We start from the raw sequence: 23,823 nt of genomic DNA on the forward strand, positions 1-23,823 counted from the left end.
TGTTCACACATGATGATTGGAGGAGGGAAGAGGACATGGGAAACAGTTAGGACCTACAGCCTGCAGTTCAGACCCATCTAAATGATGTCAATCCAGGTTTATCACTACTTTTGAAGCAGTCCAGGGAATGTCGCTAACATTTTATATAATCTCAGAGTGATGTTAGAGTGAAAGGCATCTATAGCATATGTACATGTGCGTTCACACATACAAAGAGAGAGACTTTTGGGTAACTCCTGTTTTAAGACTGCAGGGAAGAATATTGATTGCATTTTTTTCTGCACCCAATAAATCATTGCATCAGTTTGGAGAAAACCTTAAATGAGAACACTGAAGGAAGTTTTTGAATCAGTTCCATGAAGCTGGATAGGTACTTTTGTCTGTGTCTGAAAATGTTTTTGATCTAAACAGGGCAACTCATGAAAAGAATACAAGTATTGTATGTATTGGTCTCTAGGTTCAGCTTGCCAACTGCCTGACAAAAACCCCCAGCAGCTGGGCATTATATGGTTCCATTAACAGAGATCTGATCAACACTTAGAATAGACAACCTGAAATCAGTCAGACAAGTTAAGTCTTATTGGTTTCAATGAGTTTAGTCTAAGCATCTCTAAATCTGGATCCAGCCCAGCATTGGACTTGGTCAAACAAAGCTCAGATCCAGCATATTTCAGCTGACTATGTTTGCAACTTTAGTCTTGTATGGCCCTTACATGTTTGACCTTCCCAGGTTGAACAGGAAGGAGTTTGTAACCCAGTTCACTTCCCAATGATTGGAAGACCTGATCATGCAAGGTTTCCAGGCACAGAATTGTAAAAACACGTTGAGAATCATGATTACAGGTTCTCTTCCCAACTCCCCACACAGCATGGGAAAATCAGGCCATGCCCGCTCTGCTTAAAATTAGACTTCTACATGCTTGCATAAAGCTTTTGTGTACTCTGAGGACCATGACCAAAGAAACAAACTGAGATAGTAAGTGAAAAAATGTAATAGCTTTATAAAACATAATCAAAATCCAACTTGAAAACCCATTGTTTAAATACGGTACATTCATGTTCTAAAACAATATTTCATCTACAGCTTGTTAATGAAATACTCCCACCATGTAACTTTTTAATTTAAAAAATGGCTAAGTCAGGAAATTGCATCCAGCAGTTAACACAAACTATACAGACAATTCAAAGAAACAATCTTGAAAATTCCACAGAAGAATGAAGGAAGGATCTATTATGAAATGTCACATATGTGAGGCTTATAATACATCTCCTCATCCTTTTTAGCTTGAAAATAAACAGTGTACATTCTTTTCCTTTCAAGATGAGGGTGGAAACCGACAAAAGCTTCCCACATGCTTGTTCTATCAACATCAAAAGTCAGCCAAAAGTTCATGCAAAAAATTAAGCGTTACATTCTCCCAGCTGCTGAACTGAGCTCATCATAGTTATATCCAGCACCCATTTGAGATTTCACTAGAGAGGGGCAAGCTGTCAATAAATGGCGAAAGGGTGAAATTTCACAGCATGATTTGAAGACCAACTCTTGAAGACCTTCAAACTCACTTTGCAAAACAAAGCAACAAATATAAATATATGCATTTTTCAAGAGCATGGGTTGCAATTTCTTTGGAGGATTGAGGTTTAAGCCTGCCATGGCTGAGCACAAAGCAATTCCACTACTGCATGGAGGTGGGACAAAAATTTTCTTTGACATTTTTGCCAGTTCTTCATATCTTGAAGACTCTTAATGCTAGAAAGGGGTGACATAGCATGCCACTGTTTGGTCTCCAGGAGGATGTCCATCAGCCATTGCATGTGGCAAACCTCTGCCTCCCTGGGCGGGGGGCCTGGTCCACTGCAGAGGTGCTCACTTGGCTAGTGGATGCAACTTTACCACCATGACTGTCCTGCTGATGGTGCTCCATGGGTGATAAAGGCCAAAACGAGGCTACTTTCAGGTGTGTCTTTGGGTCGATCAGGGAGGCTTTCGGACTTGTGGACATGGTCCCAGAAGAAGGATGGAGCTATACCCTCCCTGGAGTTGGTTTGGTTATTTTACCAACCATGTGACGGGATTAAAGAAAGTCAAGAAAAACCCAGTTCAAGTCTAGCAGGGCTTAGACTCTGGCAGTTCTGTCATGGGCTCTCCCCTTCCCTGACCTTCATGATATTTCCATGAGGGAACCATGGTAGACATTTATAAGATGTTACTTGTGGTTGATAACATGAATGTTATTGGATATTTTTCTTCCTCTCTCACTGAACAAACAGATTGGCAGGAGATGCAGGATGGAACTGGAATAAAAGGGGCTATGGATTCCATGGCTTGCTTGTGAATTACTGGTCTAGTTATCCAGTAGGACTCTTTCATTACTTATGGGGATTGTCTTCTGTGCCCAGGAAGGAGTTTTTGGACAGGGATGCATGAAGGGCTGCTGTCTGAAGGGAGTGCTTAAAACTCTTGTGCGTGAATTGAGCAGCCTCCAACACTGATCTGGATCCTGGCCTGTGTCTCATAAGTAATAACTAGAGATGCAGATGGCCCTGAGGAATAATTTGAACCAAGATGGGGGAATGGGTCAAAGAGCAACTGGACCTTGTCTTCTCTATAAAACGATACCCTGGAGCTTCTGTCGCAGGTTCCACATATGGGATGGTTTTACCAGTGGACACTTGTCATCAGTTTCCACCCTGAATCTCAAACTGCTGCCATTTAAGTTAATAAATATATACAACATTCTAGAGCTCAGTGAACATAAATAGCAAGCCTGGGCTGTTATTTCTCTGCATATCCACATGGATAGATTGGGGGTATGAAGATTCCAAATTAGGATCTTAGTGTTATAACAACAATAAAAAAAAGGTCTAAGATAGCTTTGCGCCACCCCAGTCAGACACATAAATATAAATAAGTATAATCCAGGAAAACATTTTCCTCCCCAGATCAAATCATTATTGCTAGCAGCAAGTGGCAAATGAAAGATCAGATAGCTGAAAACTACCCACGTCTCACTTTTACCAAATGGATCTGGTTTCCTAGCATTTCTAAGAAAAGCTTCTGGTATATTTTTTGCATTGTTAGGCTGTGGAGGAATCTGACTACTTTTCGGAGGCCTTGGATTGTCATCTTGGGGAAATGGTATGTTTTCAAATGCTTCAGCCCATACATCAGGCCCCTGATGGTGTCTTGGTCTGCGTTTTTTATTCTCCACAAGTTGAGGACCTTAAAAATCTGTTCTGTGGATTTGCAGATCCTCAGAATACGTTCTACTTCTTCTTTCCCAACTTTCTTTCCTGGTAAATTTTCCATCAAGACATTGAGCTGTGCAAAGGTGATATTGAGAAGGCCAACATGTTTTAAGACACTGTTTTCACAATGTTCAATACCTACAAAAGATAAAAAAAAGACGTGCTTGTTTATTTTCATTTGTCAAAGTTAGAAAGCAAAAGGGACTTATTTAGCTCCCCACTTCTTTAAGTTAGGCATTTCTTGCAATCTTAAGTAGATCTGCCCTACCAGCTGAAATCAATCAAAGAAAAGTTGGGAACTTTAAATTCCATAGTTCCTTGGAAAGGGCCACGATGGTAGAGTTTAGTTTTGTAGCACAGGAATCACTCCAGTGTCTTTATTACTAAAGCATCTCCGTGTTTCCCATTGTCCTGCCTGACCCATATATGTGCTGAGCTCCTACCTCCTCACCTTCAAAACACAAATCCATTTAGGAGTCAGTATCCATTACATTCTGAAAGCCACTCAGGCCCACTGCATACCCATGTTGAGGGAGTCACATATTCTCACAATTTCAGATGTTCTCTGTGTACAGTTAGAACAAGAATGGCCAGGGTGATATGAGTAGAATGCACTTCATGAAGTCATTTTAGCAGCACAGTGGCTGATTATACCCTATTGGAATAATCTGCCCATCATAACAATCACATGAATCGCCTAGTCAACTGCCTGAAAAAAAATGACATTACCTATCCAGGCATGAATCACCCCACTTTCCTGCTATATGCAATCTTACCTTGCATAATGTTCTTGACCATCTTGTGGTCCTTGTTCTGCTGCTTCCATAATTTCAGTAGCTGAAATATCTGTTCCTGGGGACTGTGCCTTCGCTTAATGCTTTCTGTGGTTTCCATATCAACCTTTACACCGGGTAGACTGTCCTTTAGTGTCTCCAGCCAATTGGGTGAGAGCTTTGTAGGTACACCGAATCTGAAGAATGCTTCCTCACACAAGGTTACATCTAAAACAGGAATAGGCATATCAATACCATCAACATCAGTTTGCTCTTTTGAACAATCATGAATTATTGCGCTTGCATGTATTCAGGAAGAGCTGGTGGCTTGTGACAACTGCCCACTCATGGGAGACGAAATTCTATAATCTGTGTCAAATGTAGGGATAGGTAGATTGGTCAGTTTCCATGCTGGGTTCATTGTATATGTTCACTCATAAATCTGTTCCATTCCCTTTCTACATTCATCTGTGAGTTTATTAAAATACATTCTGGATGTAACTTCCGTGTTAATGCATTTTCTCAGCAAATATGCATTTCTCTGTGTATTTTCACAATATGTCCTTCATCCAATAAGTAAGAAATACTTGTTTCTATATGCATTCTGATATCTTTTTTGATCCAAGAAATGCATTGCAACAAGAGGAGAGGTGCGAACAGCTGTGTTTTGATCTGCATGTAAGTTCAGCAGGTGTGGACAAGATATCCAGTCAGTTTGAAATAAAGACTGAACACACACACACACCTCGCCCCAAGCATTTCAACCAGCATGTATTATATGTATTGTGAAGTTCTTCCTTTTGTATCTGTCAGCTTCAAGCCATTCTCAGCGTGGAGTCCAAACTCAGTAATAGAAACAAGATATTTCACTTTTAACTCACACCTACCAATTTCACACCGCTGATCCAACTTGCCGCTTCTTTCCTCCTGGCACACGTTGTCCCGCCTGGCGTCTCCCTTCCGCACCATTTTGAGACCTAGCACACTGCAGTTGGTGTGTTTTTGGCAGACTGCTTTGGGTGACGTTTCATTGGAGAAATAGCCTTCTGGGCAACTCTCACAAACTGTGTCACTTTCAGGGGTACCTTTAGGGAAACAAACCAAAACCTAATAAAAATGCTTGGCAAACACTTGGTGCTCAGCACTTCAGGGATTTCCTGTCTGGTGAAAGACAACCTCAAGGACTGAACTGAAAGCAATCTGACAAGTGTCTGGTTTCTTTATTTCCCAAAGGTTTTCTTTTAAAGGGAAATGCTCTTGACTTAGCACAGTTTTGTTGGTTAACATTTTAAATCTCGGCTCTTTTACTTTGCAAGTCCAGCACACACTCAGAAATGTCACATGGTACATGGCCCACTGTCACTTTCAGAATGTAGGCTGGCGATTGAATTATTTGAAAGATCCCTCTTGTTAAAAAAACAAAATAAAACCTAACTGCATACAGCACATTAGCACGTCTGACTGTTTTTCACATGGAGGGCATTCAGAAAAGAAACAAGCAATGTGAAAGATTCACATGGAAGTACAGATAGGCAAATCAGGAAAAATACCATGAATAAGGATCACACTATTCAAATATGAAGGGCTGCTGATGAGGAGGCAAAACAAAGTAACCAGCAAAACAGAATCTACTTGAAAAGATCTGAACAAAGGCAATAGAAAGTCCCACTAATGCCAAGGCTGCAAAATATTACTTCCTATAAGATGTTTAATCCTGCTAGATCAGCCAGGCTTCAGTATCGGTCACCCACTGGGGTCTCAAGGACTGGTACTGTCCTGGGTTCTCCACATGAAGCGGGCTATAAACTGCCATGTTATATTTCTGTAGTTACTTGATTTATATGCCTTTCAATTAGCCATAGGCTCTCTGGGCAGCTTGCATAGAATCAAAGAATAAAATACACCAATACAATAAGACAATAATATCAATAACATTAATGATGATAAAACAATGGATAATAATAAAACAAACTAAATATATAAAGTTAATGATTAATAAAAGTTAATAAACAGAGGGGATATAAACAATAATCCAGTAAATTTTATATTATAACTTTATATATTATATAAAAATATAAAGAATTTATATTTCTTACAAAGAACCAAAGCATTCAACACTTCAGGCCACTTTGAGAAAAGAACATGAAATACACACATATAGTGGTGTCCAACATTTCAGTTTTGCACAAGACCACATTAGAGATGCCAGAGCATGATGGGAAATTGAAAATGGCAGCTTGCAGTCACAACCCTGCTGTCAGGGAATGGTGGAATGGAGCAGCAGAAAGACACACGAAAGGCACTTTGCTGAGGGTCCTCACAGACCTGCAGCAGAGATAGCCTAGCCTGTAGATGATGTCATAAACAAAGTTTTCAAACTTTCAAGGAAGTTTCCCACTTTCAAAAGAATTGCTGAAGTCAGTTATTTAGATAGCTCAACAAAATTTGTTCCTTTAAATCAGGCTTCTTATACTCACATTCCATAAACTAGAGATAGCAACCCAGATAGCATGGTGGCCATGTGTTCTCTTTTATACAGTCCTCTGTTTGATGGATTGGCAGGAGGCCATCCTATAGTGCTCCTTTTAATTGAGGAGGTTTTCTTCTATTCTGGTTTAATGATAAAGAAATTTAAGAAAGATGCAGAGATTCTGGAAAGGGATCAGAAGAGGGCAACAAGGATGATCTGGGGACTGGAAACAAGGTCCTAGGGGAAGAGATTGAAAGAACCAGGCATGTTGGGCCTCTAGAAGAGAGCACTGAGAAAGATATGATAGCACTCTGCAAGTATTTGAAAGGCTGTCATCAAGAAGGACAGGATCTCTTCTTGATCATCCCAGAGTGCAGGACACAGAATAATGGGCTCAAGTTTTAGCAAGCAAGGTTCAGCTGAATGCCAGGAAGAACTTCCTGGCTAGGAAGGCTGTGCTTTCTCACCTTAACAGTGTTCATGATGCAACTGGACAGCCATTTGAGAGGGATGGTTTAACTGGGAGTCCTGCACTGAGCAGGAGGTTGGATCTGATGGCCCTCTGCCCCTTTGAACTCTGCTATTCTATGATTCAGAGATTCAATAAGTTAGCACTTGAGCAGCAAGACTCCTCATCACTGCATTCTGCACTGTGCTGACATGGGCCACATCTCTTAAAACTAAAATAATAATTACTAAAATTCAGCTGGCATATGTGAATGCTGGGCATTAGTGAGCACCCTATGGCCATGTGCTGTGTTCTGCTGGGTGCTTCATAAACCCAGTCATAAAAGATGTTTACGAAGCACATGGTGGTCTTTACTTCAGTGCCGCCATCCAGCAGATGGGTTTGGGGCTACAAATTTGACAGGATTGATTTAAGCCTCTCCCGAACAGCTTCCCTTTTTGGTATAAAACAGTCCTCGAATCTAAATAGGTGTGTTGTGTTTTTTCTCCAATCAAGCTGACACTTTGTATATTTCTGCCTTTATGTGTATGCTTGTATTGAGTTGATAGAGATCTGACTAGAGTACAAAAGTACTGTTGTTTGTGCAAATTGTGCTGCTGAATACAATAAGTGAGTTTCCAAATATTTAAAAGGGAAGCTGTAGCTCAGGAATGCAACACAGCGATTATTTATTGAACCTCTTTTGGTTGGCAGGATTATTGCAGAATTCCCCAAGGTGCAATGCCAATGTTTAATTAAAAAATCTAATTCTATAGAATGCATATTTGATTAAACTGATGTAGTAAAGCAATTTAACATGGCAGATGCTGTGCGTGGATTATGCATTTTTAGGAACTTGGACAGGAAGATGGTTGTTGTTGATCTCTTTTTACTAAAAGAGTGACGGTACCTGAGTTTAAACTGCACTGAAAAACAAATAAATAAGTAAATGCAGTGATTAATAGAAGCCAGCGTGGAGCTGTCAAAAATAAATCTTGTCAGACTAATTTAATCTCATTTTTGACTGGGTAACCTCCCAAATGGACAAAGGGAATAATGTATCTGTGGGCATAATCTATCTAGACTTTAGCAAAGCTTTTGACATAGTGCCTCATGACATTCTGATAAGCAAATTAGCAAGAACTGGACTAGATGGAAAAACTATTAGGTGAATCCAAAATTGGCTGCTAAATCAGACACAAAGAGTGTTCATCAATGGCACCTTCTCAAATTGGATGGAGTAATTACTGGGGTGCCACAGGGTTCAGTCCTGGGTCCAGTGCTCTTCAACATCTTCATTAACTATTTAGATGAGGAAGTACAAGGAAAGATAATCAGATTTGCAGATGATACAAAACTGGGCGGAATAGCAAACACCCTAAAAGGCTGAATGAAGATCCAGGGCAATCTTGATAAACTTGAACACTGGGCTCAAAGCAACAGAATGAAATTCAATAAGGACAAGTGCCAAGTTCTCCACCTAGAAAAAGAAACCAAATGCATTGATACAAGATGGGGAATACATGGCTCACCATAACTGAAAAAGAAAAAGATCTTGGAGTAATTGTGGGCAGTAGGCTAAACATGAGCCAACAATGTGATGCAGCCACCAAAAGGGCAAACGCTATTTTGGGATGCATTGACAGAAGTATTACTTTCAAATCACAAGTAGTAGTAGTTCCTCTATACTCCTTACTAGTCAGACCTCATCTAGAAAACTGTGTTCATTTCTGGGCACCAAGATTTAAGAAAGATACAGAAAAACTAGAAGGAGGAGGGCAACAAAAACGATCCAGGGTTTAGAACCACTGAGGAGACCCTGAGAACAGGGCGAGTTCAGCCTTGAGAAGACTGAAGGAGGACATGAAATTACTGTATCAGTACCTCAAAGACTGTCTCAAAAAGGCAGATCAGACCATTCTTGCTCATCCCAGAGTGTATGAAATAATCAGCTCAAGTTGTGACAACCCAGATTCAGGCCAGCTATCAGGAAAAGCTTTCTCACTGTCAGAGCAATATGACAGTGGAACCAGCCATCTAGAGAGGTGGTGGAATCTTCCACATTAGAGACCTTCAAATAGAAACATGACACCCCTCTGAGTGGGATGGTGTAACCTGGTGTCCTGCAACAGCAAGGGGTTGAACCCGATGGCCTTCATGGCCCCTTCCAACTCTACTATTCTATGATTCTGTGATTCTGTGAAATGCTATTTGTTGTATATATGTTACTGACAAGCAGTCATTAGTGTATATATCTTCTCATATATAGAACATAATAATAGCTCTGTAGGATCAGACCAAGGTCCATCTATAATTCAGCATTCTGTTCACACAGTGACCAGAATGGCTTCAAACTCAGATTTAAGCTACTCTGACAAATCCTTTGTACGTTCACACAACATGCTAGCCTACTGTAACTTATAAAAGTTGTGTCCTGTGAACCCAGTCACTGTCTAAATCCAACCGTGTGATTTTGGATTTATTCTGAAGGTGTGTGCCCTTCAGCCCTAGGGCCAAATATGAGCCTTGGCTTGCACAAACTTTTCAAAAGCCTTTCTTCAAGCCATCTGTTCAGACTTCTAGCAAGAGCAGTTAGGGGGCAATTCTATGTTTAGACACATTGGCTAGGGAATGCTGGAATTTGTCAGCCTTTTTTCTGTCTAAATGGGCATAGGATTGTATGTTTAATCCTCCTACCAGCACTTCTCTGTGTAGACAGGAAAATGGAAGAGAGGATGATGCTGTCAGAAAGAAAAGAAAAGAAAAGAAAAGAAAAGAAAAGAAAAGAAAAGAAAAGAAAAGAAAGAGGAAGGAGGGTGATCACAAGAGAACACAAGATCCCTTCTCTTGCCCTCAAGCTGCTGCCCTCACATCCTGCTTACAGGTGTCTCATGGGCAGCAGGTTGGCCACTGTGTGAACCTTAGTTCTAATCTTTTATTTGAGCTTTTCTTATGTTCTTCTAGAACAGGGTGGCTTTATCTGCTTTTTGACCTTCCCTGTCTGCTGCTGATCTTAATCCGACCTTCCACCAAGATGCAACCCGGACACATGACCCTCAAGGGAATAGCCCTCAGTGAAAGAAAGGCTCTCTGCCCCTGCTACCAACTATCATGAATGAGCCTTGCTCTCATCTGCTCCTTCTGTCCAGCTTTCATGTGCCCAGCTTAATGCGTGACCTCCTGGTCTGATGAAAGTTTTGTTTGGTGTTATTGTCCAAACTGACATATTATGATTTGAGAGATTCTTGCAGGTCAGGATTGCTTATCAGGAGCCATAGAGCACCAAATAATAATAACAATAACAATAATTCATTAATGGATTGGCCAATAGACTGGCCAATGGATTGGTCAGAGTAGCAAACTGTTAACTAGTCAATCTGCTTCTGAGAACTAGCAAGCACAGGACTTTTTGCAGTCCTCCAGTCCACGGATGGGAGGATTGTCTGAACGAATTTGGAGAAAAGCATGATCAGAAATGCACTACTAAATACATAAATGTCAATATTTTTCTATATCCTATTTTAGAATGTTGTGCTGTCAAAAATAATAATTCATATCTGAAATGTAGTTTACTAGTGTATTTTATTGTTCTTTAAAAAACAAGTCACAAGAAGGCTCATACCTCTGGCAATATAAGAAAGCACTTAACATGCTAGCTGTTTTTTCTAAATTTTGGTTTTTGGGTATTGGGGTGGGAGAAAATTTTACTTCGCATCGTAAGGCTGTTTAACTCCTGAGGCTGTTTTTCCAGGCATTTGATGGCTGAACTGTTAATGGTTGCTACTTGTATTTTAGTGGTCTTACTGTATTGTATTTTGATGGATAATTGTTTTACCTTCTTTACATTTTGTATCTTTTAATTCTTTCAAGTCTCCTGGGGTCTTTTTTTCCATTTGTGTTTTTTAGAGAAGTATCTAAAAGGGCATTCTTGGGGCAGGTAGGTCTAAACACAAATAGAATTGTGCCTTAAGAAATCTAACAAATATCAGCAACTTCTAAGAAGAATCCTTTTCATTTCTCAACCTGCCTAACAAACTGGTCTTTTGTGAGATGATGCAAGTTTTTATCATTGCTTCTAGACCAGAATTTTTATTTCTTAAAATGTGTTCTTTAGAATTAGGGTTAAATCCAGCATCATGCTAGGACAATAGGACTTCCTCTCTGTGTCTTTCCTCATGCAGCTCTCGGTCCCCAGAACAACATTTATTCCAGAAGGTTTCCCAGCCCTTAGGATTAGATCTTGAGAACATGCAGGGAAATTCTGGCCAGCTTGTGTGTCTGAAAGGAATTGCCACTTTGGATCCTTCATTTAATTTTTTGTCATGGAAGAACACACGAGTTCTTTCCTTTCCGCACCACTCTCTCTTTTTAAAAATACATTTCTACATTCAGTCTTTATTCTGCCTAATAATACAAGATATTGCCATCTTCTCTGCAAGGGACCTGTTGGCTGCTTAGAATATATATAAAAATGGTAGCTATTCTATATGAGGATCCATTTGTGACAGTGGTAATTTACTTATTGCCACACAATTGCGGCGACTTCTGCTATTACACTAATATTGTTATAATTACTCTCTGGGTGCTATATCAGTTAACACTTGGACTGTTTGCCAAGACACATGAAGCCTTGAAGCAGCATTCCTCCCCATGAAAAATGTTATTAGTTTTATAACCCATAAATACTACATCCCAGATAATGTCCCTGTGAAAGAGAGTCGATCCATCATGTTTCTCATTAGAATGCAATTTGCAGCTGCCATTAAATGACCCATTACAGTAAAAGCGGAATGTTTTGCCACTGTGAGCTGCATTCCTTTTGGCGACAGTTCAGGGAGATATTTGGAGGATGGCAGCCTGTTTTTCACAAGCATCGCAATAAATTTGCTATCCATCAATTCCATCGGGGCACATTTCTTTCCGAAACTTTCCTTGCAGCACGGCTAGTTTGTCAGTTCCAAGCAAGTGGCATAAAGGGGAAGTTTACTAAGCCCTCTGCAAGGTGACTGCATGAAAACACGCCAGGGTCATGCAGTTTAGAGCTGGTTCCAGGGTTCTGGGGCCCTTCGCCCTTCACCCACAGGAGGTGCCTCCTTCAGAGAACCGTCTTTCCCCCCACTGCTGTGGATCCTCACCTTTTGCCTCAGCATTGCTGCCATGTGCTTGCTTGTAAGCAGAGGCCAGTGAGAAAGCAGAATGAGGCATCTGCTTGTCTTTCTCAGCAACACACCCACTTCATAGTCTGGGCCGAAGTGAGAGACAGACAAATGGGTGATGTTTTCTCCTTTTCTATTTATTATATTTGCATCCTACCTTTTCTCCTGCTAGGAACCCAAGGGAGCTTACATAGTCCTCCTGGCCATTTCATCCTCACAACAACCCTATGAGGTAGGTTATGTTCAGAGTTAGTGGCTGGCCCAAAGCACCCAGTGAGCTTCATGGCCAAATGGAGACTAGAATTCAGACATCCCGAGTTTCACTCTGAAGATTTAACCACTGGGTTACATTGGTTCTTCGTTGCAATGGTGAAAAGGAGGAACAAGTATGGGGGCTTCTTGTCAGCAAGCCCCTCTTGGGGAATGGGATCTTTGCAGCTGCCCCACCATACTGACCCTTGATACTGGCCCAGGCGGGATCCATTTGGCTTGGTGGGCTGCAACAGTTTGTATGGACCAGCTTTAATGAGCCTTACAAAAATGACTCCAAAAGAGCTTCCACAGCAAAACCTACTGCATTATCCCAAGGAGCTGTGAGGCATCAGGGTCTCAAACCAAGCATTTTGGTGGCAGGGCCACCAAGGCCCCCTTGGACTGCTCTCAGGCAGGGAGACCTGCAGCACCACCCCACCCCTGCCAGAAACAGTGCTATGGCTTTGGGTCAATCCAGGCTGACTGTGAAACCTGAGCAGCCAAGGTGGCCTTGCCTGGAATTCTATTGTTCCAGGCTTGGTCCCTCAAGTAGAGCAATCTTTCAGCAGGTGCTTCTTTGGACTTCTGCTTTGTCCCACCGTTCTGTGAACTGTCTCCCTGTCCATCTTAGGCAACATCCCATTCCTCCAAAGCTGGCTTACCAACTTGCTTACTTATGAGCATGCTGGGCTCTGACACAAGTGTAGGGCAGCTTTCACAGAGCTTGTTCGCATACCTCCCTTGCAACAACCCCATGAGGTTAGGCAGAAAGATGGTGATTGGCCTGAGATCATTTGATGAGCTTCATAGCTAAGCTGGGAACTGAACCAAGGACTTCCTCTTCCAACACAAAATCACTATCCATCACACCACAATGACATGTACTAGCCTGTATTCCTGATATATGATGTTATTAAGCTGCGGCATATTGATGAGCTAAAGTAGGGGGAAACATAGCAGGATTCACCATTGTCCTTTGTTTCCTGGCCTTGTCTTCTGGAAAAAATCTTACCTACCAAGGAGAACAAGCAAGTGGCTATTTACTGCCCAGGTTAATCAGCCCAACTCTTGAAAGCAGACACCTACCTGGCCGAACCACACCAAAGCCAAGCGGGCAAGCTGTGTGCTTCAAGCAGAATTCTAGTTCCAGGTACCGTCCCTCAGTGCACTCACAGACACGGTTCCTGGTGCGGCTGCATCCGACTTTCTCATACTGCAGCTCATGGCACACTGCATTGCAATACTGGCACTCATCCTGACTGTTCCAGTCATCTGCATAGTATTGCTCCGGGCAGGGAGCACACACGGTCTTTGAGGAAGCTGTGCAGTGCTGCTTGACGTAGGTTCCAGGAGGGCACTGGTCGCACAGCAGCTGGCGGGAGACGACTGGGTCATAATGAAGGTACTTTGGCACAATAACTGCCTGGACGGTCCACTTCACAGACATGTCGAGCAACTAACAGGAAAGAGAAAATACAATTTTTGAGGTTCTTCTTCCCTCCTTCCTTCTCTTCTCCCTTTCTTCCTTCCTTCCTTTTTTGCAACACCACAGTAAAGGCAGATGTGTTATTATTTTATTATTACCTTTATACATTTATATCCAAACTTTTCTTTTTGCAAAGACACCAAGGCAGCTCACATGGTCATCCTCCTCCTTCTCTACATTTTATCCTTGCAACAATCAAGCTTCACCCAAATTAATTTGCAATCCTTGTGGGGGGCCAGCAGAGCATCTTCTACTCCTGAGCAAGATGGAAGATGGTAAAATTCCATAGAGGGAGGAAACTTGTGGCTTCCTTTTGAAAGCTGGCAGTAGGGCTTCTTTCCTCTTGCTCTTCCACAAATGGGGACTGCAAGAGGCTCTTTCACTGATGGTCAACCACTGCTTCCTTTCTTCCCCAGAAGATCACAAGTCCCAAGCAACTTTACTCTTGACATTTTTCTGCAAGTGAGGCCATATACAAGGACCAGAATAATCACTGGAAAAGAAAATGGTGACCAGGCCACAACAGAAAAGAAATTCTTCATGGCCTGGCCACCATTTTCTTTATAGCTTTGCCACATATTTTTTCATGGGATTTTTCAGAAAAAAAGAGAAGAGACAAAAAGTTGCCACTCTGCCATCCAAGATGGCAAATTTTGGCATCCTCCAGTAAGTGAAATGGTGTCTGATTTGGCCAGCTGTGGATGGAACCATGTCTGCAGAGCCCTAGATCCATGATGAAAGTGGATTAGATCTTCAGGGGACAAATTGGCAACAAACATTTGGGTAGGGGGACCACAACAACTGAATTTGAAATGCCCTTCCTATAGCCTTCATCCATCCCCAGGTGTGTAGTGGAACTAATCCTCATTGGGATGCAGCACCTGCCCTTTTCAGCAAGGATGCTGATCCATTCACCACCACTTATCCCCCTTATTGCTTGTACCTTCTGAGCTTGGTGGAAAGCCTCCTGCTAGCTGGGATTGTAATGTGAAGTATGCTGGGGATGCCTTGATCTGGAGTGGCTCATAAGGACGTTGCAAAAGACCTGCTCCCAATGGAAAGGAAAATGGCAAGAACTGATTTGTTGATTTGGATCAACGCATCTGCCTTGATATTCCGACTGTCCTTGGCATTGTTATGGAAACTTGGTGAGCCTGTGTCCTTCAAAATGTACCATTGATCATCCACACATATCGCCTTTAACACCATTTTTCAGTATGGAGAACAGTCCTGTACTGCAGGATTGCAGACGTTCTGCAAGTATCTAGCTAATCTTAAAGTACTGTGCTTTACCAAACATCCCAGGTTCAAATAGAGATTTTAGTCACCCTTTCTTTCTCTAGTTGGAAGATGATTTTGAAAGAGAATTTGCATCATTTTAATTTCCTTTAAAATCTGGACACATATTTACCCCACCAATCTTGAAACAGAAACCAAATGCCATTTGTACTCTGCCCTGCCATGCCCCACCTCATGAAACCCATGCAAACTAGATAACAACTGCAAAAAGGCTGCCCAGATTCCTTCAAGCATGTTTTCCCTTCAAGCACAGTCTTGTGGAAGTAAAGAAACTCGTTTTTCAGCCTTCGAAGGTCTGATTATATGCTTTGGCTTTGGGGTTTTCATGCAGACCACAGAAGAATGTTTGAATTCACTGAAACAGATAAAGCACCCAGTGTTTGGAATGTCAAACACATCCCAGAGTCTAGTTTTCCTTTGAAAGTCTCTGCCAAGTCAAATCTTTACATTTGCTGCTCACTTTTCACCATCACATAAATGTCTCTTAATTACCTTTGGGTCAAAATCCATTTGGACTATTACTCTCTTTCAAGTAGTAGCCAGCTAGTAGGAGCTCACCAGCATGGTCTGATGGTTGTGGTCCTCCTCCACTCCCTTGTTTATCACCAGAATCTGAAGACCTACTGCTCCTGAAACCGGAGATTTCGGAGCTAGAAACCGGAACTAGCCCAAGTTCAGCAAATCCTCTTTTAATGTGGTGAGTCCTTTATGGAGCCATCTAGATTAGTCCTATTCCTATAGCAAAAATTATACTTTGTGTGAAGAAGGGGATTTCACTTGCCACTCCTGAACCTCTAACCACTAATCAATTTCACTGGGTAATGCTGAGTTTATTACTATAAGAAATTGTGCTTATAAAAATTTATAGTGTGACTACACTTACATGGTGCACACAGTTCATTGCACCTGAAAAGAATATTGCAGCATTGGGAAAGGGGCAACTAAAATGATGAAGGGACTGGAGCAACTCTCCCATAAGGAAAGGTTGCAATGTTTGGAATTGTTTGCTTCAATAAAGGATGAGGAAAGGGAGACATTTAAAAGAAGTGTATAAAATTATGCATGGTGTGGAGAAACTGCATAGGGAGACAATGTCTCCTATTGTCTAATAGAAGAATCCAGTGGGGTCATTGCATGAAGCTGAATTGCAGAAAATTCAGACAGTTAAAAGGAAGACGTTCTTCACACAGCAAATAGTTAAACTATGGAATTCACTTCCACAAGTTGTAGTAGATGGGCCATCCAGCTGGATGGCTTTCAAAGGAGACTCAATAAATTCATGGGTGAGAAGCCTATTCATCCATGGCTACTAGTCCTAACGGCGATATGTTATCTCCAGATAAAGCATGCCTATGTACCAGCTGCCGGGGATCATGGGCAGGAAGGTGTGTTGCACTCAAGTCCTGCTTGTGCAGCTGGCTGGCCTCTGTGTGAACAGAATGCTGGACTAGAGGGATGCTTGATCTGATCCAGCATGACAGTCCTCGTGTCCTCATGTTTTTTTATTCTTATTCCTTCCCTGTATTTCTGAAGTTCAGGTATGAATGCTGCAACTTAGGTAGTCAAATCAGCAGTATCCATTCATAAGAGGAAGGTGTCAGCAAGCTTAGGGGAATCCTGAGGATTACAGAAGTATCATAAATCTTTAGGGAAACATATATAAAGGGAAGAAGCAAAACAGCCTGGTGAGGACACAACCTGTTCATTGAAGACCCAATGTGGATTGAATTTTTGGGAGCTGGTGACCAACCTGGTGTGTTAGACTGCAAGCTCCATCATTCCTGGCCGTTCTTGTTGGGTATTGCAGTCCAACACACCAGGGCAGCAGTGGGTTGGTCACCAGGTTGGGGAAGGCTGCCCTAAAGATTCCCTAAGCATAAATTTGCAGAGAGGAGAGTGTTAGGTACCAAGTGTGAACCAGCCCAAGGCTCCAGTCTGATGCATGCGCATCTGTGGATATGTCCTATTAAATATGGTGCAACTTTTTACTGAGCAACCATTTGTAGGATTGGGCACATACAGCCCAGTACTCTAAATTCAACTACTTTATGGATGAGAGAGTTTAAATGTCCCATGCTAACTGGGTTCACACAGCATGATAATGCATACTCAAAGCAAGTACGGGTTGAGTGTGGACTGTCACTGAAGCATCAATCATCATGTTGTCTGAACTCAACTAGGGTAACAAATGATGGCCAACAACCCACAGTGCATGACCCAACAAAAAGCATGGGTTACCATCATGGGTTGTTCATGGTTAAAATGCTTTTTAGCATGGCTGGGACCATACAACACAAAGACCCGTGTTTCAGCAACAACCCAGAGATAACCCACACTCAGTCCTTGAGTGTCAGTTATCATGTCTGAATACAGTCAGTGTCAACTGTAGCTAATTCCTAACATATCTGAATACTCTTATACACCTAGCATTGCTTTTTTGATTCTCGGTGTTGCATCCACTAGCTGTTGCTGTGATTCCCAGGGAGATCATTTCATATTTTACAAAGCCCTTCCACTTCAGCTTTGAACTCCTTAGTGCTTCTTTAGTTAGAGTGCAGGAAGAGCAAAGAGGATGGCAGATAGTCAAGTCTTTCAGCTTTTCTAACAACTATAAATTTGCACACCACATCTTGTCTTGTGTCTTTGCATCAGAATTCGAAGTGGTCGACACTCAGGACACAACCTTATTCCTACATATGCATATTTAGAGAGAAAAAGCACTGCAACTTCTGGCATTCCCCAGCCTAAGTTACACGCACATGAAGTTTTGGGGAATTTCTGCCAACCTTGGGTTCCTCAAGCACATCCTGATAGCTCACTCTGGTGTGGAAGTGATGCCATGTGGGCTACATAAAGAAGGCACTTATAGTCTGAGCATCAGAAAGAGAGGAGGTGATTTATTGATGACATGTTTGGCCTTCCCTTTCTCAAAGGAGCTGAGAATAATGTGCATGATACCCAATCCTATATTAGCCACACAGGAACCCTGTAATAGGTGAGATTGAGAAATGGTGACCGGCCCAAAATTATGCAATACACCTCATAGATGACAGGGGATTCGAACATGGGTCTCTGCACACTTAGTCCAACATGCTAGCTGCTAATCCTCACTGGCTCTGAAAAATTTAGATGGAATCACCAAGTAACATAAAAACTAGTAGTGAGGCCCCAGAACTGCCAGTTCAATACACTTTTGAGAGGTGGCCTTCTTTTTCTCTTCTAGTGACTGGCTATTCCTTCCTAGTATGCTGAAGAGTTGATGCAGAGCTGAAAAGAACTAGAACAACCCTGTGCACAATTCTTCTGCTAAGAAGGAAAAGCCAGCAAAGACAGACTTTATGACCCTTAGAGGGAGTCCAGATACTGTCAACGCAGCTATTTTAAACCAGCTTGTGTCCTGCAATATAAGCAATGCATCGCACATGGCTTTTGTGGCTGGTCATCTGTAACTGAACAGAGCAGTCTTCCTCAACCAATCTCCCTCAAGGTGTGCTGGACTGCGACACCATGATCCACAACCTGTGGAAGCCACCAGTCCAAAGCACCTGAAGGAAAAGGCTGCAGCAAGGTGAGAAGCCATTCAGAGATCCACTAATTCCTAGCAAATGTCCTCCTACTTTTCCTTCTCTTGCTTGCTTGCTTGCTTGCTTGCTTGCTTTCTTTCTTTCTTTCTTTCTTTCTTTCTTTCTTTCTTTCTTTCTTTCTTTCTTTCTAACGAACAGACATGACAAGCATTCATTCTCAAACCAAGAAGATGAAGATTAGAGGGTCTGACAGGGCCAATTATCACATGATTCCTGTCAAGCTGAGGCTGGCGGGCAACTCATTGACAGATTATCTGTAGGGGTTGTCATACAGGGTGAGCAAATATACAATTGTGCCTCTGAACAGCTCCTGTTCATGTTATTGAAGCTTGCCCAAGAGTAGGACCTTTGCACCCCTTTAACTGTTTTATGGTTGTAATATGGTTTTAATCTTTATTTGTATTTTGGCTTTTTATGTAAACTGTCCTGAGATTTTATAATAATCACAGTATATAAGAAATTTAAATAAATAAATAAATGTGCATAACAGTCACGATCCAGTAAAAATTGGGGACATGCATGCTTAAATAGCACATGGCAACCAGTGGCATATTAAAATGTTTTAAACTTTGGCTGGATCATTTCCACCTTGTACAATGTTCACAGCTGCTGTGTGCATACAGATACTTAACAAGGCACAGTCCACTGGAAAGTTCTCCTTCACATTCCACATGGTAAAAGGGAGTTCGTGCTGGATAACTTCCCAGTGGACTAAGTCCCCTTTTTTAAAAAAAAGATACCACTTATCTAAAAGCAGAACAGAAAAAAAAGATTTCCATTGTTGGACTCTAACTATAGAAGTGACTTTGTTAATTTACCATATACACAATGCAACAAATGTGAAGATGAAAATGAAGTTGACAGACAAAAGGAACATTCACTGTTGTTTGATCAGACTTTCCTCCTCTTTTCCCCAAGATGAAAGACACTGAGAGTATATTGAATAGATGACATCCAGGATAACATCAGATATCACAAGACAAACAATTCTCTGCCATGGATTCTGGAGCAGGTTTTAAGTGTTATTTGCAGAGTTTGATTTGCAGCTTTCCCTAGCCTCAAGGGTGGGGCATGCGTCAAATGAATGGATTCCCAAAGTTAAGTCGGAGTGAGGGAGAGAACAATTACAGAAGCAGAGGCAGGAAAATTCAAAACTTACATTCATGGATTTTGGTGATGCAGACATGAATGTACCACAACTCATTGGAGCTACGTTGGAGCAGAATATGTTCATTTGTTCAGCATCACAGGAAACTAACTCTACACATACCATGGGAACAAGTGAGGGAAACTTTTTCCTCCCAGGCATAGAATGTGCACTAAGATTTGGACTGTGCTCCCATACACCAAGAGGAACCAATGGTCCAGCAGAGGGTCTGAGGTTCAGGCTCTGCATCTTCTATTGAAGGGATCACAGGTGGAAAGGCTCAGAAGAACCTCCAACGAAGACCCTGTGCAGCAGAGCGCACAGTACAGGGATAAGATGGACTTCCAAACTGACTCCATAAAGCAACCTTGCACGTTCGCTGAAGACACATAAATGCCAAATTCGGGCTGTTTGTGACCTGAATGAGAACAGCCTTAGCTGAGTGGAAGAGCAGTCTCTGCATGAAGAAGCTCTCGCCCAAAACCTACTGTGTTTTTGTGCTGTGTTGACAAGATTAGGCTAGATAGACGGATTTTGTATGAAGCAGCATCCTGAATTCCTAATCTAATTCAGCCCACCGGTTTGCTCCTGTCCCTTCTTCGCCTTCCTCCCCATAGATTGTCCTGATAGCATTAAACAAGCAATCCCATTCGCCAAGGTAGCAGTAGCATCAGCGTAAGGGCGGCTGGAACTACGAGGCTTAGAGCATTCCTCTACCTTGTAAAGGTGGCATATTCGCTCCTTCCCCCAGCGCCTGACGCCAGGGGTGCGTTCTCCTTTGCCCAACGCCACCTTCCTAAAAAGACCTGAGGAGGAAAAGCCCGGCTGGCAGGCTCTCCCAGCTCCCTGCCTCGGCTAGTTCCAAAGCCACCGGCAGTCTCTGGGCAAGGACTTACCACAAGCGTGCAGCACAGGAACTTGTTCATTGTGGTCGCTTTAAAACCCTCAGGGATCTGGGCAGCCAGTCCAGGCAGCTCTCCACTCTCTTAGCAGTTCGCAAACACTGGCCCAGCACATTAAAAGTACCTCTTTATATATGCCTGCGGCCCCCAAGCAACAGGAAACCTCGGCTCAGCTCTCAATGCTCTTTCCCTCCCCACCATCAATTTCTTTCTGACTTTTTTTCTTTCAGAAAAAGGAACCTGCAGATGATTTCATGCAATTTCTTTCAGCACTATTTAACCACAGGCTGCTGGGGGGGGGGCGGGGGGGAGGTTGGGAGGGTGTGTCAGGATCCGGGCACAGCAATGAGTTAACTAATTACTGTCTGCCAGACACCGCCTCTGCTGTGCTACTGTCCACCCTTTTTCTGGGCGAAGAGGGGGAGTTTAAAAGACTCACCTCCAGGACATCAAGGAGGAATTATTCAAAGTCCTGGTTGTTATAGAGACAAAGTTTTAAAAATACCTTGCTGGAACTCAGTCTTCCTCAAAGTGGCTGCTAGTGCCTTTACTTCCTTCCTTCTTTCCTTCTTCCTTTAATGACTTTTTTATTTATTTTGGCTTTTGAGGCTCAAAATAGGAGCTGCAGTAAAATTAAAATAAAATATACATATTTTAAATACATTAAAAATTTTCTTTGCAGTTTATCTCTTGATCCAATTCAAAATACTGCAAGGTTTATCATTTAATACAGGGTTTGTTAAACTTGCAAAATCATCTTCTTCATCCTCCTCTTCACGTTGCATTTAATATCCTGCCTTTTCCCTCTGGTGAGAAAACCACTGCAATTTACATAGCTCTATTGTATTCTCACAACAGTAGCCCTGCACAGTAGGTTAGGCTGAAAGTGAGTGGCTAGCTTAGAGGCACCAAGTGGGCTTCATGGCTGAGTGGGCACTAAAACTCAGATCTCCCAGGCCCCCAGTCAAACACTATAACCACCGCAAATACTGGTTCTTGAGTGTATCACCTACCAGTATATTGTATTAATGTATTTGACAGCTATATTGTGTCCATCCCTATAAGGTAAGCAATTCACCTTCCCAGTTCACAGATGTGGAAGTGAGGCTAAAATACTGTACTGATAAAGTTAAAATAAAAATTTTAAGAAATCTTTTTTTTTATGGTGAAGATGACTTGATTAACTGATTTGATCGACCATCAAACAAATGTACAATTATCTGTCCCAAGGCATGATCTGAAAATGTCCCATGGATTTTCAGCATGCTTCAGCTGAGCATGTAAAATGCTGGTGGTAACTGGCAGATATTATTATTATTATTATTATTATTATTATTATTATTATAATAACATTTCTATGCCGCCCCTTGCCAAAGCCTCGGGGCGGCTTACAACACAATAAAATGCATTGCAATACAATAGAACATAATAAATTACCACTAAATACAAAAATACAAAAAATACCCATCATATAATCAACAAACCTTTTCTTGGCAAATCTCCAGAGCAGTTTTGCAACTTTTTAAAAATGTATGTGGATTTATTTTGTAAGCTGGATAAACACATCAACAGGTGTACCACTTAAATAAATTGGAAATTGTAACCAAGCATTCAATGATTAAAGAGTATCTGTTTTAAAAGCAGACAGCTCCTGATGCATGAATGTTGGGGGCAAAGCCATGAGCCAGCCCTCCTTGGCACCGGAAAGAGTTGCCAATCCAGTTTTTGGCTTGCTAGTACGATTGTAACACAGGCTGAAAAATCACATTCACATCATGGATAAAGTCATTGCAACAACAAGGCTACAGGATGACTCTATGGCAGGTGTTGTACCTGGACCCAGAGAGAGATCTCTGCTTTGTGTTGTACCACCCAGAAATTCTGCTTCATTGACTGAAATAGCCATTCACAAGAAGGGGAGTGGGAGAGAGAGAGAGGGTGCATATGGGCATCGTTACCCCAGCAAGGGTGGAATTATACATTGTATCCAATTCTGTGATCCTTTTGGGTGACAGAGGAGACCAGTACGGTTTGCATGGAGAAATGGCTTCCTAACTCTTTTGCTCATGTGCCATTGACTGGATACACACAACATGACAACCCATTATTGGTGACAAGCCTTGACAGTTTGTCATGTCATGTGAACCCATGCAGGGTGGATTTTTTAAGGGTGGATTTTTAAGGGCAATGGGCCACTTTGACAAACCATGGTTTGTACTAGAGATTCTTGTACCCACAGTGTGTTGTCTTCATCCTATCCTGGCAACTGGCACCAGGGTTAAGGGAAGTGGTGAGTGACCCACTTGGCTACAGCAACAAAAACCCAAGCCACACAATGAGAGCTCTGTCTAGTTCACCACCCTTAAAAATGTACCCCAAAGATCTGCAAATATTTTATTTTATTTTTAATTGGACTTGTGCAAATACAGAAGTTCACACTGTCAAAGATCCAGAATGGGAACTTTACCTTGGGCAATGTCAAGCTGCAGCTGCAAATAGGGTTCTTTCTACTTTGTGTTTCTCTGACAGCTGTCAAAAGGAGAGCTGTCAAGGAAAAGCAAAGCCTAAGTGATCTTTACTAAGGAAAGAACGTGGCCACTAGTTCATCCGTTTCACATGAAGATCCTCTTTTTAATTTTAATTTTATTTTTATTTCGTTTTCCTTTTTGCTGGAACTAACACTCCCCAGTGTCCTGCATTTCTCTTTTTACTATCCTTTCCTGAGCTTTGGGAGTTCAGGAATGTGAGAAAATGGGAACCATCCCAGTTTCAGGAGCACAGAATGTTGACTGCTAGCTGTCAGAGCTCAGCTTCCTTGCAAAATGGACTGTTGACAGGCTGGTTATTTTTTTTCTTTTCTTTACTAAGAAATAGACATATGTATCTGCATATGCTCCTACAAAAAAAAAAAAAAAAAGAATCCCAATTAGCCCTGTCAACCCACCCCAGTTTTTAAAGGGAGTCTGAGTTGCCAAATCTTTATGCTCCTGTACCTGGTCTAGCTCATGCTTTTCCACATTCCTGCACTCAGAATTGACAAAGGGAGAGGAGACAAGA

At 41.9% G+C, this 23,823-nt stretch overlaps 1 protein-coding gene across 1 annotated transcript; it reads right to left on the minus strand.

Annotated features, from left to right (window-relative positions):
* Positions 1–981: 981 nt before the first annotated feature.
* Positions 982–20,940, minus strand: TNFRSF11B (TNF receptor superfamily member 11b). Its single transcript, XM_044422186.1, has 5 exons — positions 20,761–20,940; positions 13,435–13,804; positions 4,910–5,107; positions 4,026–4,250; positions 982–3,387 (listed from the first exon to the last, which is right to left on the minus strand). Exons 1-5 carry the CDS (start codon positions 20,788–20,790, stop codon positions 2,999–3,001), a joined length of 1,212 nt encoding a protein of 403 aa, XP_044278121.1. The 5' UTR covers positions 20,791–20,940; the 3' UTR covers positions 982–2,998.
* Positions 20,941–23,823: the final 2,883 nt, after the last annotated feature.

The sequence above is a fragment of the Varanus komodoensis genome, unplaced genomic scaffold (genome assembly GCF_004798865.1).
Source record: "Varanus komodoensis strain SLA01 unplaced genomic scaffold, ASM479886v1 scaffold12, whole genome shotgun sequence".
In the NCBI taxonomy this organism is placed as follows: Eukaryota; Metazoa; Chordata; class Lepidosauria; order Squamata; family Varanidae; genus Varanus; species Varanus komodoensis.

Bases quoted from the DNA above. Each gene is read 5' to 3' on its own strand.
- TNFRSF11B (XM_044422186.1), bottom strand. From the start codon at position 20,790: ATGAACAAGTTCCTGTGCTGCACGCTTGTG. The intron at 4,251-4,909 runs GTAGGTGTGAGT...TTCCTGTTTTAG, and splicing joins GGATCAGCGGTGTGAAATTG to ATGTAACCTTGTGTGAGGAA. The intron at 3,388-4,025 runs GTAAGATTGCAT...TATCTTTTGTAG, and splicing joins GGTCAAGAACATTATGCAAG to GTATTGAACATTGTGAAAAC.